The sequence below is a fragment of the Oncorhynchus kisutch genome, linkage group LG1 (assembly GCF_002021735.2).
Source record: "Oncorhynchus kisutch isolate 150728-3 linkage group LG1, Okis_V2, whole genome shotgun sequence".
NCBI classification, from domain to species: Eukaryota; Metazoa; Chordata; class Actinopteri; order Salmoniformes; family Salmonidae; genus Oncorhynchus; species Oncorhynchus kisutch.
The window spans coordinates 59,764,430-59,787,175 of NC_034174.2; the positions used below are offsets into that span (position 1 = coordinate 59,764,430).

Consider the following 22,746-nt stretch of genomic DNA (forward strand, 5'->3'; position numbering starts at 1 on the left):
GTGAGCTTGTGTGGCCTACCACTTCGCGGCTGAGCCATTGTTGCTCCTAGACATTGCCACTTCACATTAACAACACTTACAGATGACCGCAGCAGCTCCAGCAGGGCAGACATTTGAGGAACTGACTTGCTGGAAAGGTGGCATCCTATTACAGTGCTACTTTGAAAGTCACTGGGCGTCACTGGGCTTCCACTGCCAATATTTGTCTATGAAGACTGCATGGCTGTGTGCTCGATTTATTACCCCTGTAGGCAACTAGTGTCGCTGAAACAGTCATATCCACTAATGGTAGGGGTTTCCACAAACCTTTGTATATATATATATATTACATCTCATCAAAGGATAAAATACAGCTATATTGCTATATTAATGGCGTACAGTATTAAGACATCCTGCTTTAAAAACAAATGGATTATCTCGATCAATACACTGCAAGGTAATACTTTCAAGGGGGCAGAGTAGGGGTGACAATTAGGCTCATGCTCTAAGCTAATGTTATCCCCCTTTAGTAAACAACATATTTCTTTGTAAGTGTTATTTGGTTTATTGGTCATTCAGCACTTTGTCGTCAGCAAGATATTGGAAGGCCACTATAGAGTGAGAATCACATTGCTGCCTCTTTTACTTTGCCAGAGCTGCAAGTGACAAGGTATCCATGCTGACAATTTACACACTGTGCTTTAATGATCTTTTTTTAGGTAAACCCTGTCGTTGTGTTTCCTCGTGAAACACGACCGCTTATTTTTGACAGATTCATAATGAAGGTGCTGGGATGTTTATGAATTTAACATTATATATGTCTCAATAGGAGTGATTAATATTTCATTTCAAGCTCTACAATGATTGAAAACCCTGGGTCCAAGTTATTTTCTGATATTGCCAAACTATATGCATTATGAATGGCATCACAGGGGCAACAATCTCATTTAGGGGTGATATACACTACATGACCAAAGGTATGTGGACACCAGCTTGTCAAACATCTCATTCCAAAGTTATGGACATTCTTTGCTGCTCTAACCCCCCTTTGCTGCTATAACAGCCTCCACTCTTCTGGGAAGACTTTCCACTACAGCCACAAGAGCATTAGTGAGGACAGGCACTGATGGGCGATTAGGCCTGGTTCGCAGTCGGTGTTCCAATTCAACCCAAAGGTGTTCGATGGGGTTGAGATCAGAGCTCTGTGTAGCCAAGTCAAATTTTTCTACACCAATCTCGACAAACCCTTTCTGTATGGACCTGGCTTTGTGCATGGAGGCCTTGTCATGCTGAAAGTTGGAAGCATAGAATCGTCTATAGCATTAAGATTTCCCTTCACTGGAACTAACGGGCCTAGCCCGAACCACAAAAAACACGCCAGAGAACGCTTTTCCACTGCTCCAGAGACCAAGGCAGCGAGCTTTACACCACTCCTACGAACGTTTGGCATTGCACATGGTGATCTCACGGAAACCCATTTCATGAAGCTCCCGATGAACAGTTCTTGTGCTGACGTTGCTTCCAGAGGCAGTTTGGAACTCGGTGGTGAGTGTTGCAACTGAGGACAGACGATTTTTACTCGCCACACGCTTCAGCATTCTGAAGAATTTAGTCCAGTTCTGTGAGCTTGTGTGGCCTACCACTTCGCGGCTGACCCATTGTGGCTCCTAGACGTTTCCACTTCACAATAACAATGCTTACAGTTGACAGCAGCAGCTCTAACAGGGCAGAAACTTGAAGAACTGACTTGCTGGAAAGGTGGCATCCTATGACTGTGCTACATTGAAAGTCTTCAGTAAAGCCATTCTACTACCAATATTAGGCTATGGAGATTGCATGGCTGTGTGAACGATTATATGCACCTGTCAGCAATGGGAGTGGCTGAATTAGCCAAATCCACTCATTTTAAGGGGTGTCCACATTCTTTTGTATATGTAGTGTGCCTCATCAAGGGATAAAATACAGCAGTATTTTGCGCCACAGATTTTGCGCCTCAGGACTAACCCTGAGTGACAGTGTGAGACAGTACATTGGAAACTGGGAGGGGAGGGTACATTTGAATTCATGTGGTGTTACCGCACAGCAGATGACATTGCACAAATGGCCGTGCTCATGTAGTTCATCTTCAGTCGCCCACTGGCGCAAACCACTGTAGCCTATCTACTGACTCTCTGGACACCAAAGATATTTTGGGAATAGCTGGTGGTTTGTTTCCAGTGCCGGAAGGAGTCGATAAATCATATCTTTTTGGGGATGGGAGCAGAGAGCATATTCTTTTCAAATGCATCTGTTTCAAAATGTGACTGTACTGACATGTTCATTGTTCATGTTCACTGTTTTCATGACTTTTAATTCTCTAATTTGTCTTTTCTTTTTGAGGCTTTGGTGCATTCTTGACCTGAATGACCTCTAAAGTAACAAATATAATTGAAAGAGTAGATTCTGTTTACATTTCTCTATAAACATTTGTTTTTAACCAAAATAATTAGCAAATGAACAATTAAGTCAAATGTTACACTGGCATCCATTCAATCTCTCCCTTTACAAAGCTTGTGGAAGTGGGGGCTATATACAGTATGTAAACATAACTCTGTGGGGTTTTTGTCACACTGCTTTGCTTTATCTTGGCCAAGTTACAGTTGTAAATGAGAACTTGTTCTCAACTGGCCTACCTGATTAAATAAAGGTGAAATAAATCAAATGTGTGTGGCTTAATGTGCTTACTCACCTAATCCCAAAGCGGAGTTCTCCTCGGAGTCAGTTTTTTCACGTAATGTGGATGGGCTAACACATGGTGGTTGAGTGTTATTTTACAAGATTTAACATAGCAATAATTACATTTCATGATGACAGATGAAGCAATGCCTTGTGTGTGGTTTACTTGCAGTACAACACGTGATTATTAATTTAAATACTGTTTTCCATTGTATTTCACCATTTCTAGTCCTCTGACTCACTTTATGTAAATTAACCTGTCTGTATCATATGGATAAAATAAATTCATGAGTCATAAATGGATGGAAGTATTAAATCTAATAGCAATGGTTATACATTGTCATTGTTTTTCACAATTTCTAGTTCTCTGATTCACTGTATGTAAGTTAACCTGTGTGTTTCATGGGCATACAATCAATAAAGTCAACATTTCAGCCAAATAGCAATGCTAATTCATGGCAACAGCCTGAGTCATGGTGTATAATATGAACAAGTCATATGGTGATTTTAATTTCCTTAACCTCTGATGGGAGTAGTTACTGCCCACTCAAAAATGTGTATCTGTGCGTGTGGCATGCTTGTTCAAATGGGTCCTAATGACGTGTGTCCCAGCCACCCTGCCCCAACTTTATTTACGCCCTCTGCCAGGGCATTCAGATTCAGGTTATTCTGGTTTCATACTAGAGCCGGCCATGAGTCACCCCGCCTTCTTACAGTTAGATACTGATCCCCACCTGATTGTATCTAGACTAAAACACTACTTAGCACCGATTCTTGTTCCACAGCCACTTGTCTTTGACACAATAGTGTTACAAGATTTGCAAGCAATGCTGGACAACACCTGCGATGTTCGTGTACACAATGTAATTTAACAAGTCCCAGGTTCAAAGATTTAAAATAAAATCCTATTTTATTACTTAATTTAATGAATGTGTTAACCTTTATCAGTGGGCGTATGTCACACTTTGAAATCCAATATGTTACACTACCGTAGTAAATGTCACCAAATGATATTGCTGATGTAATATGTTTGTGAATCATGTTATTCTATCTTAGGTAATGACACCTGTCTCACTCTAACTGCATATACCAGTGCCTTGCAGTGGGAAACAGTACTAGGTGGTGTGGTGTACCTGTTATTAGAAATGGGGAGGACCAGAGAGATAAGATTGTTAAGAGAGATAAGAATGCACCTGATACGTGTGACGCACAATACAACAAAAACATCACTGCAATATACAGGTTAAAGCACATTTTATGTCCCAGAGATCCATGACCCTTTTGTTAGGTCCTCTGACTTGACAAAAAGGGATTCTCAGGGGAAAAGGAGATTACAATGAAGCTACATTCTTGATTCACCTAACACTGTACCTGATGAAAAATGTATAAGTGTCAATACCAGACATCCCCCGTGGCTTGAAATGGAACCCTGTTGGAGGTGAAACACGACCCTAATTTGTCGTTAACAGCTGTCAACTCCGAAACTAAAGATAGACTGGTTACCCATTTTTTTGTTTGTTTGTTTGGTCTATGAGGCTACAAACACTTTGGGTCATTGAAAAGAGCTAGCTATATTAAAGACATTTAGCTATTATCACTAATGTGTCCTGCTGTAGGCTTACAATGTTTCATAACACCTTTATTAGAACGTAACAGTACGTGGATCCATCAAGAGCAACATTTTACAGAAATGCTATCAGCGGCAAAGCATATAAAAAGCAAACAAAAACATTTCATTACATTTTACATTTCTGGGTTGTTCAATAAAATGTGGTAGATTCATTGAAAAAAATATAAAAGTAAAAAATGGTAAAATAAAAAATGTTGTAACTGTAATATTTGACTTAGTAGCCCATCATTACTTTTTAATTATAGTTTTGCTTTCATATGGTTAGTCCTCCAAGAGGGATCTGGTTCTGCATCCCAGTTCTCTACCCGTCTACCATAAGTGTGCATATGGTCACTTCCCTTCATGGATTTAAAAAGAAAGGACATGCAGGCCTATGATGGCCATTCCCTCTAGTCTAAACCATGCTTAAACCAATCATTTGCTTTTGAATATGTAGGGGGGAGTGCACACTTTAGGAGAATGATAGAGAATTGGGATGCAGAGCAGGTAGATTTCTTCTTTACCTCAGGGTATAGGCCATGCAGTACAGTACACCATAGCCCTCCATGGTTTCAAATGGTAGATTTAAGACCTCTTTGACTGAGGCCTTTAGCATCGTTCTAGTTTAGAAGGACTTCCACCTGATGGCCGAAAAGATGGTGTGGATGAAGTAGAGGAGTGTGGCCACGTAAGAGAACACCTGGGAGAGTAAGAACATATAATCAGCAACAACCGGGGGTGACATTGAACAGATAAAGATATTCAACTGGGACTCAAACTCTGGTCCAGTGACTGTCAACCCAACACCTTAGCTGTTAGGCCAAGAGATCTGAACTCCTTGACAAGGTCAGTAGGTGTTTGATTGAAATCACAACAATATCTTCCACCTTTGGATGGGTAACAAACACACAATGAATAGGCACAAGTTTGGGGAACTCAGTACATAAGCTAGCCTACTGTTAGACAGTTGAACGCCCACAATCCCTACGAATAAGAAAGAGTACCAAAATGAGTTCAAGCAGAAACGGAGTGCACAATTATAGTTAAAGTAATATTTATGTAACAGGAATTTATTCTGTGCTGTAACTAATTAAAGAGGATGAAATCCTTTCAATCATTCCTTTTACTTTGGGATTGAGACCCCCTAATGCATTGAGTGTACAAAACATTAAGACCACCTGCTCTTTCCATGACATCGACTGACCAGGTGAAAGCTATGATCCTTCATTGATGTCACTTGTTAAATCCACTTCAAATCAGTGTAGATGAAGGGGAGAAGAATTTTTAAGCCTAGAGAGACAACTGAGACAAAACGGCTCACTGGTTTGTGTCAAGAACTGCAACACTGCTGGTTTTTTCACGCTCAACAGTTTCCCGTCCACCATCCAAAGGACATGCAGCCAACTTGACACAATTGTGGGAAGCATTGGAGTCAACATGGGCCAGCATCCCTGTGGAACACTTTCGACACCTTGAAGTATCCACGCCCCGATGAATTGAGGCTGTTCTGGGGGCAAATAGGGCGGTGCTACTCAATATTAGGAAGGTATTCTTAATGTTTTGTCCACTTAGTATCCATAACGAATGGTGTGGATTACGGACTCAACTCGAACCCAGACCCCTTTTGAGTCGTGAAAACATCTGACAAATTATAATTTAGGGACATAACACTCGTTTTCAGGAGTCAAATGAATCCACCCCACATACCATCCGTTGTGGAGATCCAGCTATATTCCTCAAACTAATATGCATAGTGGAAAAATAAGCACAGAATAAAACCTTGAAAATACATGGTGCTTTTTACACATTCATTTTGGATTGAGGCATGTAGCTGGATCTACTGAACAGATGGCCTGGGAGTCTGGGACCAGTGGTGTAGTGCTGCCAGAGCACAGGGGACCAGTGCTCCCCCACTTTTTTTTTTGCGAATACAGAGAGCTGGTAAATCCATTTCTGGAAAATGTATTCTATTTAATTACCAATAAAACTGTTATTCAATAGTTTTTCATTTAAACCAAATAAATATGTATAGCAGCCTAGAGGTAGCTAAATGGTGGTTTCTTCCCTGTCTTCTCTCTGGCGGTGGCGAGAATGATGAGGAACTGTAGGATACAGTCTGTGCACTGGAGAGGCCCATCGGAGGCTTGACCACTTTAAAAACAAATCTGCACCTCGCAAGCAGTGCAATGATATTAAGCTATATGTATTTACATTAGGCTATAGCCTACAAATAGCTATACCACGTAGTCATAGGCCTATTAGGATTTACTTTAAATGATTGTATCCTTCAACACCGCAAGTTGGTTCAACTTCTTTAACATCATTGTGTGATCCTGGCATTTTTTTATGTTACAGCTTTAATCTAAAATGGATTAAATATCATTTTTTTTATCCTCATCAAGCTACACACAATACCCCTTAATGGCAAAGCAAAAACAGGTTTTTAGAAATTTCAACAACAAAAACAAACAGAAATCGCTTATTTACATAATTATTCAGATTCTCTGCTATGAGACTCGGAATTGAGCTCCGGTGCATCCTGTTTCCATTGATCATCCTTGAGATGGTTCTTCAACTTGATTGGACATAATTTGGAAAGGCACACACCTGTCTATATAAGGTCCCACAGTTGACAGTGTATGTCAAAGCAAAAACCAAGCCATGGGGGTCAAAGGAATTTTCCGTCCGAGAGAGGATTGTGTTGAGGCACAGACCTGGGGAAGGTACCAAAGCATTGAAGGTCCACTAGAACACAGCGGCCTCCATTCTTAAATCTCTGTGGAGATGGGAGAACCTTCCAGAATGACAACCATCTCCGCAGCATTCCACCAATCAGGCCTTTATGATAGAGTGGACAGGTGGAAGGCACTCCTCAGTAAAAGGGACATGAAAGCCCGCTTGGAGTTTGCCAAAAGGCACATAAAGACTCAGACCATGAGAAGCAAGATTCTCTGGTCTGATGAAAACAAGACCTGAATGCCAAGTCTGGAGGAAACCTGGCACCATCCCTACATTGAAGCATGGTGGTAGCAGCATCATGCTGTGGGGATGTTTTTCAGCAGCAGGGACTGGGGAAACTAGTCAGGAGCAGGGAAACTAATGGACGATATTTGATACTAAGCTGTATAGGAACTGTTACAGTGAGAAAGACGTGAACATTTTAGATTGGTTTTGGCTTCCCTATGTATTTCCTATGATGTGCTGTTATGGAAGACTTACCACTGCAGAAATATCAAGTCGATAGTTAAAGAGGAGTCCACTTTTATTATCCAGGGTCACTTTGGCGAGAGCCACTGAGGCACTGAGGTAGAAGAAAGCTGCAATGCCGTGGTATGCAAAGTCCTGTGTGAGATAGAAAGGGAAGGACGAGGAAATTATTTTCACAGCGTTTGACTGGATCATGGAAAAAGATCTGGGGTGAAACTTAACCAACAATGCAGTGTGACTGCTTTTTGGAGCCAGAAGATTATCTTACGGGCATGGGTGACGTCTGCTTGAGCCAGCGCTACATTTATTTTCCTTAGACCAGTTTTTCCCAATCCATTTCTGGCCAGCCTCCAGGGTGTGTACATTTTAGTTCTAGCCGAGCGCTAGCACACCTGATTCAACTAATCACCACGCCTTTGATTAGTTGAATCAGGTGTGTTAGTGATGGAATCTAAAATGGGTACACCCTGGAGAGTCCGCTAGGGAATGGATTGGGAAACACTGCCTTATAACTTATGAGATCTAGTATTTTCTGAAGAAGTACACTTATCATCAATACATACATATATTTATTATCAATGGCGATGATGACTGTTGAATATAGTGGACCTCCTCCAAAGCGAGCCGTCATAACTGGGGCGTCAGGTAGCGTAGTGGTTAGAGCGTTGGACTAGTAACCGAAAGTTGAGCTGACAAGGTAAAAATGTTGTTCTGCCCCTGAACAAGGCAGTTAACCCACTGTGCCTAGGCTGACATTAAAAATAAGAATTAGTTAACTGACTTGCCTAGTAAAATAAATTTGATTTCATACTCAGTTGCTTCTGCTGCTTTTCCTTCTCTGTCTAGTATGCCAACTATCATGTAATTCTTATTAAGTACAAATACATTTTCTATTTCGACAAAGACAGGTTCCTGTCTAATTCATTGTGAAAAGTTCCCCAGGATTGCCCCCTAAATTTGACTAGATTCTTTAAAATAAAATATACATGCTATATTACTATTTGTGTGTGTGCTCCTTGAACTTATCCTTCGTCTGGTTGGTCGATTAAAAAAATCTATCCATGGTGCTTCCGTCCCCCCCCCACATCCCCCAAAAAACAGGAAAGACTCACAGCAGCTGCCCATCCCCCGCTGTTGCGATGCACTCCGAAGGCGAACATGCACATCCAGATGAAGGTCATGGTGAAACAGAAGACGGACACGAACATCACCCAGCCCTGTGGGTTGGCGGGATCCACCAGTGTACATGCCACCAGGATCCATACCAGACCTCCAAAGACCTGAAACAATGCATTGCAGTAGAGTAAATGGTTTTAATGGTCCATTCAATTAAAATTGAAAGAAGTCAATTGTTCCACTTAATTAGACTTGCACCTATGGTAATATTCTAAACTAAATATGAATTTCAAATATTGAGAACAATACAGCATATCCCAAAAACATGTGGGGAATCCCCTACAGTCAGGGTAATGGGGGGAATCCCCTACATGGGAAATGGGAAAAATCATGTTTGGTTGTATTTTCAGTGGAACATCAAGTGGCCTTGGTAGTAAGATATACAATGTATTCCTACAATTATATTGTTTCATTGGTTTTAAAATGTTGGAGTCTGCAGTTTTTTTTGGGGGGGGGGGACTGAAATATTAAAAGGAAAACATTTCAGATATGTGACACCCTAGAAACTAATTTGGTGCTATTAGGGAGTTTGGGGAGAAAACAAAATTGGCATTGCTGAAGCTAAAACTACACTACTGTAATAGCACTTATTCAATTGTTGTAATCAATTATATAACAGTGAAGTAAACAGATTATCATTTACCAGACCTACCTTAGAAAACCAACAATGGCCTGCCCTTCCCTAATCTCTGACATACAATTTATGAAAGGTACAATTAGTTGTTTTTCATCAAGTCACACCCTTTCTGTTACTCCACCCTGACAAGCTCCAGCAATCAATCTGTTGCCTGGGAATGCAAAATAAGGGTGTGTGTGTGTGTCAGAATACACCTGTCTTGTTCATCAGCATGAATGTGGATACTTGGGGTGATTGTGAAATGTCTACAAACTAATACACGGACATCTTGAAATTTCACACACTTTCTACACTAGATGTGATGGTTCAGTAGAAGTACTACACATAGTCATAAGTGCAAGGCGCACGCTTCTTCTAAAAACAACCTGCATTTGACATTATATCAAATAAGTGTTTTACTGAATGATGACTTGTAGAAAATGCACGCCCCATACAGTCCATACATAAAGGCTATGTTCCTCCACAAATCATAAGAGCAACGTGTGCTGAATTTACACAAGCAGCCCAATTCTTTTCATTTATTGGTCATTGGACCAATCAGATCAGCTCTGAATAAGATATCATGTGATTGGTCAAAAGATCAATTAGCTAAAAAATATCAGAATTGTGCTGCCTGTGTAGACCCAGCCAAACATTCCTACCCACTGGCAACACTGGTTCGATCAACGTTGTTTCCACATAATTTAAATGAAATTACGGCAACGTGGAATATACGTTGAATTTACGTCTTTGCCCAGTGGGTAGAGGAAACATTTTGTCGAAAATTGGAACACACGTAAAAAGGTTCTACAGGTGCACGACCATGGGAAGTGCGTCAATTGACGTCATTAAAATACTATCAAGTGTGTGTACAATATATATGCCTAGCAAAAACAGTAAACCCTTGTAACTCACAAGCTCCGGTAGGTAGAGAATGTCTGGAATAGTTGTGCATATTCCGAATCCACTGGGTAAATTTCCCATAGTGGCTGTAGTTGATGCCATGGTTGCTCTCCTTCGGGGTTTCGCGCACCTCAAATGTAGTAATGGTAGAACAAGTGCAGGTGCCCGTTTTAAGAGAGGTGCAAACTTGAATAACCTGCTTTCCCATCCCGATACCTAACTGTCACACCCGATCAAATAAAGACCAGTTTTGTAGTTTACCTACACGTGAATTGTAGGCTAACCTACCCAATTAGTCATATCAATTATAGATTCAAGAAGTTTGTCTGAACTTGTAGAAGCCGCGCTATACATTTTTTCAAGTTGACTCATTCGTCACACCCAACTGTTGACAAACTCACCCTCGAAGTGAACCTTTGCCAAATGAACACGAGTGAGCAACAAGTGATCAACTCCTAATTTTAAAACTCAAGATCGAAAAAATTGTTTTACAATAGATGTTTTAGTCATTGTGTGAGAATGAGGCAATTGTCCTAAAAAAAGTTGTTAAAATGCCTGATCTAATTAGTCAGTTATCCACAGAAAGACATAATTATTGCCTATAAAACGGGCAGTTCCTGAAAAACTATATTCCGTTCTATTCAGACTTTTTTTTCAATAGAATAGAATACAATAACTATTTTTCTCAGAGGGATATGTGGTCCGATTAGTCTACTAGGACAATTAAGATAAATTAAAGTGCAGTTTTTCAATTTATCATGTCATAACTGCCAAAATAAAGGAAATATCAACATAGAGCGCTGGGCCACCAGAACAGCGTCAATGCGCTTGGAGGGATGCCCCATCATACTTCCACGAGAAATTCCTTATGGTGTTTTTTTTTCCGAAAACGCTGTCTCATGCACAGCTCCAGAATCTCCCATAAATGTTCAATTGGATTGAGATCTGGTGACACACACACACACACACACACACACACACACACACACACACACACACACACACACACACACACACACACACACACACACACACACACACACACACACACACACACACACACACACACACACACACACACACACACACACACACACTTTAAGCCCCCTGAGAACTCTTCTTCTAGCCAAAATAATAGGCAACTGAGCATTGCCTAGTCTGGAAGGACCAGCTTTTAATATACTTTGTATCCCTCGTTTACTCAAATGCTTCCTTTATTTTGGCAGTTATTATACTTTAAAATTATCCATTGTTTTGTAGGCCATTTATAAACTTAACACTAACAACGTGTAGAATAATGTAGCTAGGATCCTATTAGACAATATCCAATGTATAATAAGTTGCCGCTAACCTCCCTCATTGATCTAACTGGGTATTGCTGCAAAACATGATCATTTTTGTTCTGGGGTTTAACAATAATGTACGTCCCAAATATAACCCTGTCCCTATTTAGTGCACTACTTTTGAACAGGGCCCATAGGGCTCTGAACAAATGTTGTTCACCATAGGGAATAGGGTGCCAATTGGGACGAAGACTGAGTGCATGTGTGTGATGTTTGTATGGACATGTCTCCAGACGAGACACTAAACACCAACGTCTCCAGGCACGCCACTCTCCAAGTGACAAATATGTCGTTTGAGGGAACCATTATCCCTTCACACTATCATACTGACCCAGCTCAGTTCCACAGTGAATATGGTGGAGGCAGAACCAGGCTAACCCAGTACAGTTCAACTGGGCTCAGCCCAGTAGTGGGAAAAGGATATAACTTAACTGGCACCTTTATGATGACAGTGCTATGTTGTAATATGGTTGTTTTGTCTTATGGAACATTTTAAACTGGTAATACAAATACAATTTGATGTATGGTTGTGTGAATATGATGAGAGAAGGTGGCTTGAACTTTTGTTTTCAGGCCATCATTGTAAATAAGAATTTGTTCTAGTTAAAGGTTAAATAAAATAAGAATGTTGTGTGACCATCCCATGTACAGAAAATTATGAGTGACATGGGTTTGGGTAAGGATATTTTCAAAGTATTCTTTGACAACCATTGCAACCTATTTTAAAGTCAGCACAACATATATAGCTACCCATCCTCTCATTTGCGTCCATGAAGAACATGTAGAAATGCTTTCATAACATGCCCTGGGTATACATTGCCACCTAGTGGATTTTTTTTAGCTAACTTAAGAGCGGTCCCATCTTGTTCCAGCCTTATGGTAAATTGTTGGCTTCTTCAGAGCGGGAGAGTCTCAACTCCGGGGAAAATCTGTCTCCCTCCAGCAGGAAGCGTCACTTCGTTGTTTCACCCACCAAGCAAGGAGTTTGTGTGGACGTCAATGACAATGGCTTATTTGCTATGTGAGGTTTATTTGATCTAATAGAAGTTTTGGAATGCTTAAGTTACGAGTGTAATGATATTAAGTAGGACGCATGACATGCCGGAGTCATGACTTGGCCTGTGGGTAAGGTTTATGACCCCCCCCCCATAAATAACTTTGTCACGTAGAGTAAGCCAGGAGGCTATACTAGAAAACCTAACCTCTATCAAAATAAAAAGATGGTGGCACCGCAAAAGTTCCGTGCAAGGGTGTTTATTTACATAGTGATTCCGGAACAAAAACAACAGTACTGCCATCAAACGTATACCTTATGGGACAGCTAAAAACAATGCTGCCTCATTCACAGCTCAATCCAAAATGCCTCTCCATGAACTGAAAGAGAGGCTCCTTTTGTAGGGCTAGCCCCTCCCCTCAGAACAATTAACCCTAATTAATTAAGCAATTACCTAGGCAAACTTACATTTTCCATTTAACTAAACAAACATACTAAAGTATATGCATTGCAACATGTTTATGAAACAATATCACAACATAACATTTACAAAACGACATCACTACGGACAGTGTCTTTCAATATGCACATTTACATTAATGAGCCATTTGGGACAGGCACTACAAAGTCAGCCCAATTCCCTTTCCTCGGGTCCTTATCCAGCATACCCGGAAGCTACAGAGATGGAAAGAGAGGAACAGAACAAACAAACACACATCCACAACATAGATAAGTATATAATAAATATTGCTTATCTTAAATATGAACACTGACAAGTGTGAAATGTATGTACTAAGCCCACTTTATAGCCAGGCACTCCTTCTCGATTATAGAATACCTGGTTTCCCTGGGCAACAGCTTCCGACTCAGGTACAGCACAGGAAGCTCTTCTCCTGGCTCCCCTTGGGCCAGTACAGCTGCAATTCCCACAGCCGAAGCGTCCACTTGCACGAGAAACCTCTTCTGAAAATCAGGGGCCTGGAGAACAGGGAATGAGCACAGTCGGTTTTTCAGTATCATGAAGGCTTCCTCACACTGCTCAGTCCACTTCACAGGGTTGCTGGCCACCTTTGAAGTGAGGTTGGTCAGAGGGACATCGATGGTCAAACTGCGGAATGAATCTCCGGTACCACCCTGCCAGACCTAGGAAGGACTTCACCTGTGTCTTGGTTCTGGGTTGAGGGCTGTTCCTGAAGGACTCCACTTTGTCCACCTGAGGTCGAACTTCACCTTTACCCAGCTGGTAACCCAGGTACTTTGTCTCCTGTGTGGCCCACTCACACTTCAGGAGGTTAAGTGTGAGGCCTGAATCATGCATCTTCCCTAGGACTCTGCAAAGATGCTGTATGTGCTCCTCCCAGGAGTGGCTGTAGATCACCACATCATCCAAGTAAGCAGCACAGTAATCGTCACAGTCCTGGAGGACCTTGTGCATCAGCCTCTGGAAAGTCGCAGGGGCCCCATGAAGGGCAAACGGCATGACCTTGAACTGGAACAGGCCCATATCGTCCGGAATGCAGTGTAGGCCTTGGATTGTTCATCCAGGGGCACCTGCCAGTACCCTTTGCAGAGATCCAATGTGGTGATGTAATGAGCTCTACCTATTCTCTCCAGTAAGTCGTCAATGCGGGGGCATTGGGTAGGCATCAAACTGGGAGATGGCATTCACCTTACGGAAGTCCATGTAGACGTGCAAAGACCCATCCTTCTTTGGGACAATGACAATAGGGCTGCTCCATTCACTTGAAGATGGCTCGACAACATCCATTTCTATCATGGTGTAGACCTCTTCCTTGAGGGCTACCACCAGCCTCTCAAGCACACGGTAAGGATGCTGGCAGACAGGGTTCTGGCCAGGCTTCAAACGAATAACGTGTTCTAGGACTTTGGTTCTTCCTGGTCTCTCACTGAAGAGGGCTGGATACTTGCCAAACAGCTGCTTCATCTCATCTTGCTTGTTTTCTTCTAGGTGAGACAGAATGACCTCTGCTCGTCCTTTCCATGCCTCTGTGACCCCATCCGACTCGTCTTCTTCTACTCTGCAGACCAGAAAGGACTTCCCTTGGAGAGTTCCTCTTTCTCCTCCTAGGCCTTGAGGTTCACATGATGGGTAAGAAGAAGCAAACCTTTGTCCGGGTGCAGCACCTCGGTAGGTCACCGGGCCCATCTTCCTTCCGATTAGGTACGGTCCTTGCCATTGCGCAAGGAGCTTGCTGGTAGATGAGGGAAGGAGGAGCAGGACTTTCTGTCCTGACTCAAATTCTCTGTGGCGAGCGTGCTGGTCATACCCTCTCTTCTGGGCCTTCTGGGCTTGCCCTAGCTTCCTCTCGGTACCGCTCCAACCTGGCTCGCATCTGGAGGACATACTGGACAATCCCCTGTCCTGAGGTAGCTACTGGGGAACCTTCCCAGCACTTCTTCAGCAGGTCCAGTGGTGCCTGCACTGGCCATCCATAGAAGAGTTTGAATGGCGAGAAACCTGTCGATGCCTGAGGCACCTCTCTGTAAGCAAAAAGCAGAAAGGTTTGTGTCCCTGCTGCCGGCAGTAAAAACAGGTCAGATCCCTCCCATCAGAGCGAACTGCATGATCCCTTACCTCCCTCCTCCCAGACACATAACCCCCAGAGTTACCTCCACAATCTCTGGCGTCTGATGTCCCTTGTGTCTCTGAGACTCCTTGGAGCGGGTGCTGCAGGTCGTGGTTGTCCCCCTTTACGTGCATTGGCCACCATAAGCCCGTCCTTGGGCTCCTGCTCTCAGACCCAGGTTCGAATGTCGTGTGGTAGAACTTTTACAAGTTGCTAGAGGATGATGACCTCACAGATTTCGTCCCGTGTCTTCTCCTCCGGTCGAACCCATCGTCGGTAGAGACCCTTAAGGCGGTGGTACGTCTCTGTCGGCGACTCACCCAATGGCATCGATGCAGCTCTGAAGCATTGACGGTAGGTCTCTGGGGAGATGTCGAACTTCACCAGCAGCGCTTCCTTCAAGCCCTTAGACGTTGGATAGCCCCTCATCCATTGCTGTGTAAGCCTCTAAGGCCTTGCCCGTGAGCAATGGGACAAGCCTGCAGGCCCACTCTACCTCCGGCCACTGCCACGTCTTGGCCATACGCTCAAACCTCAGCAGGTAGTTTTCAATGTCCTCCCCCTGCTGGTATGAGGGCATCTTTGGCTCCTTACTCAGGAATGCTGGAAGATGGACGTTTACACTGCTGGACTGGTCTCCTGGTGCTGGGGCTGGCCTCATTACTGCTTGGGGATCCTGCTGTGGAGTTGAAGTGCCTGCTGCGTTGAGCCTTTGTTGTCCTGGTGTTGGAAGACCCAATCTTGGGCTCTCACTGACGAGTTCCGCTTGGTGAGGAGCTGTAAGGATAGATTGGCATAGGCCCTGTAACTCCTGCTTGAGGTCTTCGTCCCTCTTCTCGGGGCAGGTGATAAGTTGCTGGAAAAGGGCTACCATGGTTGGATGTGGTTCTGGTCCCCCAACTGCTCCTTCAGTCAGCTGGTCTTTTCTGGCTGTATCTGCTGGTTCAACCGGTAGCTCAAACGGTTCTGGTTGTGTTTGGCCCCTTGGTCAGGCTCCTAGTTTCTCATACTTGACCTCTTATTCACCAGACAATTCCATGGAATACCACCCCGGATTCAACTTCGGGTACCTTTTCTGACAGTTGATGCTGCTGCTGAGAACGCAATCCTGTACGCATTCCTTTACCTCTCTTGTTGGAATTCACTGATTTGTAGTGCGCCATCCCACCGCTGCCACCATATGTCACGTAGAGTAGGCCAGAAGGCTATAATGGAAAACCTAACCTCTATCAAAATAAAAAGATGGCGGAGCCACAAGTTCTTCTGTGCAAGGGTGTTTATTTACATAGTGATTCCGGAACAAAAACAACAGTACTGCCATCAAACGTATACTTTATGGGACAGCTAAAAACAATGCTGCCTCATTCACAGCTCAATCCAAAATGCCTCTCCATGAACTGAAAGGGAGGCTCCTTTTGTAGGGCTAGCCCCTCCCCTCAGAACAATTAACCCTAATTAATTAAGCAATTACGTAGGCAAACCTACATTTTCCATTTAACTAAACAAACATACTAAAGTATATGCATTGCAACATGTTTATGAAACAATATCACAACATAACATTTACAAAACGACATCACTACTGACAGTGCATTTCAATATGCACATTTACATTAATGAGCCATTTGGGACAGGCATTACAAAGTCAGCCCAATTCCCTTTCCTCGGGTCCTTATCCAGCATACCCAGAAGCTACAGAGATGGAGCGAGAGAGGAACAGAACAAACAAACAATGCGCTCATCCACAACATAGATAAGTATAATAAATATTGCTCATCTTAAATATGAACACTGACAAGTGTGAAATGTATGTATTAAGACAGAAAAGTTAACTTGTGTGTCGACCCACATTGTTACCTTATCTGATAATGGAGCAGGGATGAGTGAATGTGTGTGTGCGTTAAAGAACCAAATGCTCCCCGCGGCCAGTGACAGACTTCTACATCACAACCTTTCTCCCTTCCCTCTCTCTCTGACTCTACAGAGAGACTCTTGAATAGCCTTTGTTAATTAAACATAGAGATTCTGGGAACATCAAACAAGTGGGGGGAAAGGAACCATATTTCGGTAATAGAACCAGTTGAAAATATGCGTTGGTATTTAATGAATATGATGTCAGTTTGGTTGCCATCTGAGACATTATGACTGATGACAGGACGACAAACTGTATCTGGGAACGTCTACACATTCTAGTTATCAGATTCACATGGAATTGTTGTGCAATTTAAATGTTTAAATATGAAACTATTTGTGAAAAGATTCAATGTAATTTTATCTTCCAAATGAGAGATTTGGGTTTTCATATGGTTAAAGCTCTGCTCAATCAGTGGCCCGCCCCTGTGAAGAGACATTCGTTATAAACTATGAAACGCACCCTTCTCTCCCTCCACAAAATAAGCCCTTGACAAAATGTTAACCTCCTGTTCCTGCAGCCTCTATGTTAAAAGGGCGAATAACTTGCTGTTCCGGGTACATTAGGGCAACGGTCCAATGTCAGAAGGATTTAGATAATAAGCTGTTCCGGGGAATTAAGGCGACGGTCCGATGTAAGAAAGATTCAGAAAATAACTACAGAACTAAACCAACCTCAACGTGAGCTTTGGTTGCGAATGGTATGAACTTTGAACTCTTATTCACTACAGAAGTGATGCCTCTTAGCTGTTGAGTTAGCAGCAGCTGCTGTAAACGTGGGCTAGGAAAGGACGGACGGCGTATCCAGTCTAACACACAACGACGATACTACAACGTATCCAAATTACCACCAGACACATTCTTCCGAGGACAGCAAGATCTCTGTTGGGCAACACGGCCAGCATCTACGACCAACCTACCGAAGCGCAGCTCAGAGTAAATATTTATTGCATTTTCCTTTTCCAAATGGGCGGTAATTTAGAATGCATAAGATACTGTATTTATAGTATAGCATCTCCCTTTGTTCCTCAGTCTTCCCGCTCTTTCACTCAAACCCAACCCCCTTTCCTTTGTGTAACCAGCCGTCATGTCGGCTCCGTCCACCAGGGACGTTTTCTGTATGACACAATTTGCATTCTGTGTATATGTAATTCTGTGTGATTAGTTAGGTATTTAGTAAATAAATAATTAAAACAAATTTTGTATTGCTGATTCAACTTGTTAGCCAAGGTTCGTGAATATAACCAAGAATTTACAACTTTCAGATGAGACTGAAATAAAGTGTCGATTAATATTGACTGCTATTGATGTAAAATATTACTAGGTCTTTAAGAGTTTATTCGGAAGATAAGAGCTCTATAAACACTCTTTCGTGGTGCCCCGACTTTCTAGTTAATTACATTTACATGATTAGCTCAATCAGGTAATATTAATTACAGAGAGAGGATTTTATAGAATAGCATGTCATATCACTTAATCCGGCACAGCCAAAGACACGACACCGGCAACTTAAAAAAATAAGTTTTATATCGGCTATGATATGAGGCTAGTAGCATAGCATCTCTCTCTATTGAATACAGGCGGTTGACATCAATAACCCTCATCGAATATTCAAAATGAGAATATTTAATAATTAAGAAAAAAAGCACAAGGTGTGGTATATTGCCAATATACCATGGGCTAAGGGCTGTTCTTTTTGCACGACCCAATGCGGAGTGCCTGGATACAGCCCTTAGATGTGGTATATTTGCCATATACAACAAATCCAGAGCTCGAACCAACCAGTTTATAAGAAGATTTATACAACGGGTGGGTCTAATCCTGAATGCTGATTGGTTAAAACCACATTCCAGACAGTGTCTATTCCACAAGTTGCCACCGGCTAAATCTATGACATTAAAATGCCTATTTACTCTGTTCCATCTGACTGCACAATCAACGGTCACATCAGCCCAGCCATGCAACTTATAAATTTGATCTCTACTATAAAAAGCATCTAGACATTATCTCACATTTCTTTTAGACTAACATTTCATTTCCAACAGCTGAGATGTGTATAAACCTTACTGTCTGTCTCTCTGACATTTTTCAACATTGTTTCAATTTTGAAATTCGATCTTCTGGTGTCCCATAGTAATGAACGTGTCGGGAGTGGGGAGGAGACAGACAGGCAGGCAACGTTTCTCAGCCAGTCGAAATCATGAATCAGCTGGCATCATTTTTATGGATAAATATATTTTTTAAATCCATTGAAAAAAGGTCAAACGAAACGCAGCTAATTTGCAGTCTTTCCAGATTCAGTTTGAAGTGATTGTGTTACTGCAGCTGTGTTGTTGGCTAGCTCCTCTGAACAACAGTATCCTGACGAGTGAGCACATTTTCTATGTCAGGCTAAATTGCACCTCATTAGCTCTTTGTTATGGATGTATCCAAATAAATCCTACTAGAAAGCTACTTTGCTGTTATACCTGGCTTTTTTATGTGACTGTAAATTAGCCATAGTAAGAACGTTGCCATCCAGTATGGCAATGGAACATTTAGAACGAACGACTGGGTAGCGTCCATATATACAGAACAAAAAGACTAAACGACTGGGTCCCGTCCCTAGCAACCCTAGATTTGTGTCGGGACTATATCTTGTAGAAGGATGAAATGGTATGAATAAATGAATCCAAATAAATGCTAATTAAAATATGTCAATCATTATTAGAATATGTTGGTAACCCATTGTATAAAAGTGATAATGCCCTCAAAGTCAGTGTTTGGAGGATATATTGGCACGGTTTGCAAGCCCTCGACTTCGTTCCGGGCCTAACAGCCCCACCCCCCTCAGAGAGAGAGAGACAGCTGCATGTGAGCTCTCACATTTTTCAACATGTTTTTTTACAAAAGGATAGATTTGGAGTTAGATAAACTTGGATTTTTCAGCAGGGACACATGCAGGATGCAACCCTCTACAGCATGGCCTTTCGCTCGAGATCAAAACTCCAAACCTACAACACAATTTTGACCAAAAATAATTACAGCTACCAAGGCTTCATTTTCAAATCAAATCAAATCAAATCAATTTTATTTATATAGCCCTTCGTACATCAGCTGATATCTCAAAGTGCTGTACAGAAACCCAGCCTAAAACCCCAAACAGCAAGCAATGCAGGTGTAGAAGCACGGTGGCTAGGAAAAACTCCCTAGAAAGGCCAATACCTAGGAAGAAACCTAGAGAGGAACCAGGCTATGTGGGGTGGCCAGTCCTCTTCTGGCTGTGCCGGGTGGAGATTATAACAGAACATGGTCAAGATGTTCAATGTTCATAAATGACCAGCATGGTCGAATAATAATAAGGCAGAACAGTTGAAACTAGAGCAGCAGCACAGTCAGGTGGAAGTTGAAACTGGAGCAGCAGCATGGCCAGGTAGACTGGGGCCAGCAAGGAGTCATCATGTCAGGTAGTCCTGGGGCATGGTCCTAGGGCTCAGGTCAGTTGAAACTGGAACAGCAGCATGGCCAGGTGGACTGGGGACAGCAAGGAGTCATCATGTCAGGTAGTCCTGGGGCATGGTCCTAGGGCTCAGGTCCTCCGAGAGAGAGAAAGAAAGAGAGAAGGAGAGAATTAGAGAACGCACACTTAGATTCACACAGGACACCGAATAGGACAGGAGAAGTACTCCAGATATAACAAACTGACCCCAGCCCCCCGACACATAAACTACTGCAGCATAAATACTGGAGGCTGAGACAGGAGGGGTCAGGAGACACTGTGGCCCCATCCGAGGACACCCCTCGGTGCCCCCATGCTATACGGAGGTGCTCTAGCAAACAAACAGCAGAGACCTGAGGACACCATCCAACCTGCAACTGAGCTGCCAGGCTTGCAAGGACAGAACACATACAACTTCAATTAGCACTGAGGTGTGAAGTAAATGGTGTCGAGGCCTTCGGGCCCATAAAGTGGCAGGAGTCTTTGAAGCCCCCTCCTGCTGTTCAAAGACCATTCACTGGCATTTTCGACAAGAAATCTGCCTCCAGAAATATAAGCTTTTCCCAAGTTGGTGTGACATCTACTCCCATTGCCTGCTGCATTGCTGCTTGGTTTCCACCTGGTGATCTGTCTCCCCCTGCCTGGTACAGGTACCACCACCACAATCCCCCCTCTCTCACTAGCTTTTGCTCGCCTCCAGCACACATGCACTGTTGGGGCGAGTGACTCTGACCTTACAATGGCTAGCCCCAAGTCATTCTATATTTTATTTTTTTATTGTGCGTTTTGCTATTTGCCTCATGACTCCTGCATGCTTTGTTAACTATGAACTTTCTTTACCCTACTGTGGGACAGACTGTTTGTCCCCACACTCGGGACTCTGACTCTCTATTGTTGACACTGACTTTTGGCCTCCTATCCTATTCTAACCACCTCTCGCCGGCTTTGAATTCATGTTCATGCACATTCAGATGTAATAAATCTGCACTGCAGAGCTCTCCCTGTTCTATGCTGTGCCTTGATTGTATTACTGTTGATGAAATGTGCATGTACACCCTGGCCCATCTACTGTAACTGGCCCCAATTCTGACTTGTGCTTTGATATGTTTCACTGATTTCTGTTCTCTTAAAAGCCTGGGTTTTCTGCACGTTAACACTAGAAGCCTATTACGTAAAATGTATCAATTGAAAGTGTGGGTTCACAGCTGCAATCCAGATGTGTTTGTCATTACTGAGATGTGGTTAAGGAAGAGTGTTTTATGTTAACCTTTCTGGTTATAACCTTTTTCGGCAAGACAGATCTTCCAAAGGTGGGGGAGTGGCAATCTTTACCAAGGATCACCTTCAGTGGTCGGTTGTCTATACCAAGTCTGTCCCCAAACAATTTGATTTGCTGGTTTTAAGCATTCAACTTTTAAATATCTCTTTGTTGACTGTTGCTGGGTGCTATCATCCTCCATCAGCACCAGCCTGTTCCCTATCTGCCCTAAGCTCTCTCCTGGCCACTTACACGAAGTCTGAATTTGTCCTGCTAGGTGACCTAAACTGGGACATGCTTTAACCACCTGACCAAGTCCTAAAGCAATGGGACTCCATAAATCTTTCTCAGATTATTACCAATCCCACAAGGTAAGACTCAAAACACCCAGAAAAGGCTACTCTCCTCGATGTTATCCTCACAAATAATCCTGACAGGTGTCACTCTGGTGTTTTCTGTAATGACCTTAGTGATCGCTGTTTTCAAGCTCTTCTCAATTTACATCAACAACATAGCTCAGGCAGTAGGAAGCTCTCTCATCCATGTATATGCAGATCGTACAGTCTTATACTCAGCTGGCCCCTCCCTGGATTTAGTGTTAAATGCTCTACAACAAAGCTTTCTTAGTGTTCAACAAGATTTCTCTACTCTTAACCTTCATTCTGAACACTTCCAAAACAAAGGTCATGTGGTTTGGTAAGAAGAATGCCCCTCTCTCCACAGGTGTGATTACTCACTTTGAGGGTTTAGAGCTTGTCACCTCATACAAGTACTTGGGAGTATGGCTAGACAGTACACTGTCCTTCTCTCAGCACATATCAAAGCTGCAAGCTAAAGTTAAATCTAGACTTGGTTTCCTCTATCGTAATCACTCCTCTTTCACCACAGCTGCCAAACTAACCCTGATTCAGATGACCATCCTACCCATGCTAGATTATGGAAACGTAATTTATAAATTGGCTGGTACGG

General features: G+C 42.7%; 2 protein-coding genes across 2 annotated transcripts; both read right to left on the bottom strand.

The window, feature by feature from the left end:
* Positions 1-4,309: 4,309 nt before the first annotated feature.
* Positions 4,310-10,615, bottom strand: LOC109896519 (myelin and lymphocyte protein). The gene is made up of 4 exons (XM_020490805.2): positions 10,218-10,615; positions 8,623-8,790; positions 7,523-7,645; positions 4,310-5,003 (listed from the first exon to the last, which is right to left on the bottom strand). The coding sequence occupies exons 1-4, from the start codon at positions 10,305-10,307 to the stop codon at positions 4,929-4,931; spliced, it is 456 nt and encodes a 151-aa protein (XP_020346394.1). The 5' UTR covers positions 10,308-10,615; the 3' UTR covers positions 4,310-4,928.
* A 2,294-nt stretch (positions 10,616-12,909) lies between these two features.
* On the bottom strand, positions 12,910-16,583 carry LOC116374667 (uncharacterized). Its single transcript, XM_031828396.1, has 2 exons — positions 13,381-16,583; positions 12,910-13,217 (listed from the first exon to the last, which is right to left on the bottom strand). The coding sequence occupies exon 1, from the start codon at positions 14,905-14,907 to the stop codon at positions 14,164-14,166; it is 744 nt and encodes a 247-aa protein (XP_031684256.1). The 5' UTR covers positions 14,908-16,583; the 3' UTR covers positions 12,910-13,217; positions 13,381-14,163.
* Positions 16,584-22,746: the final 6,163 nt, after the last annotated feature.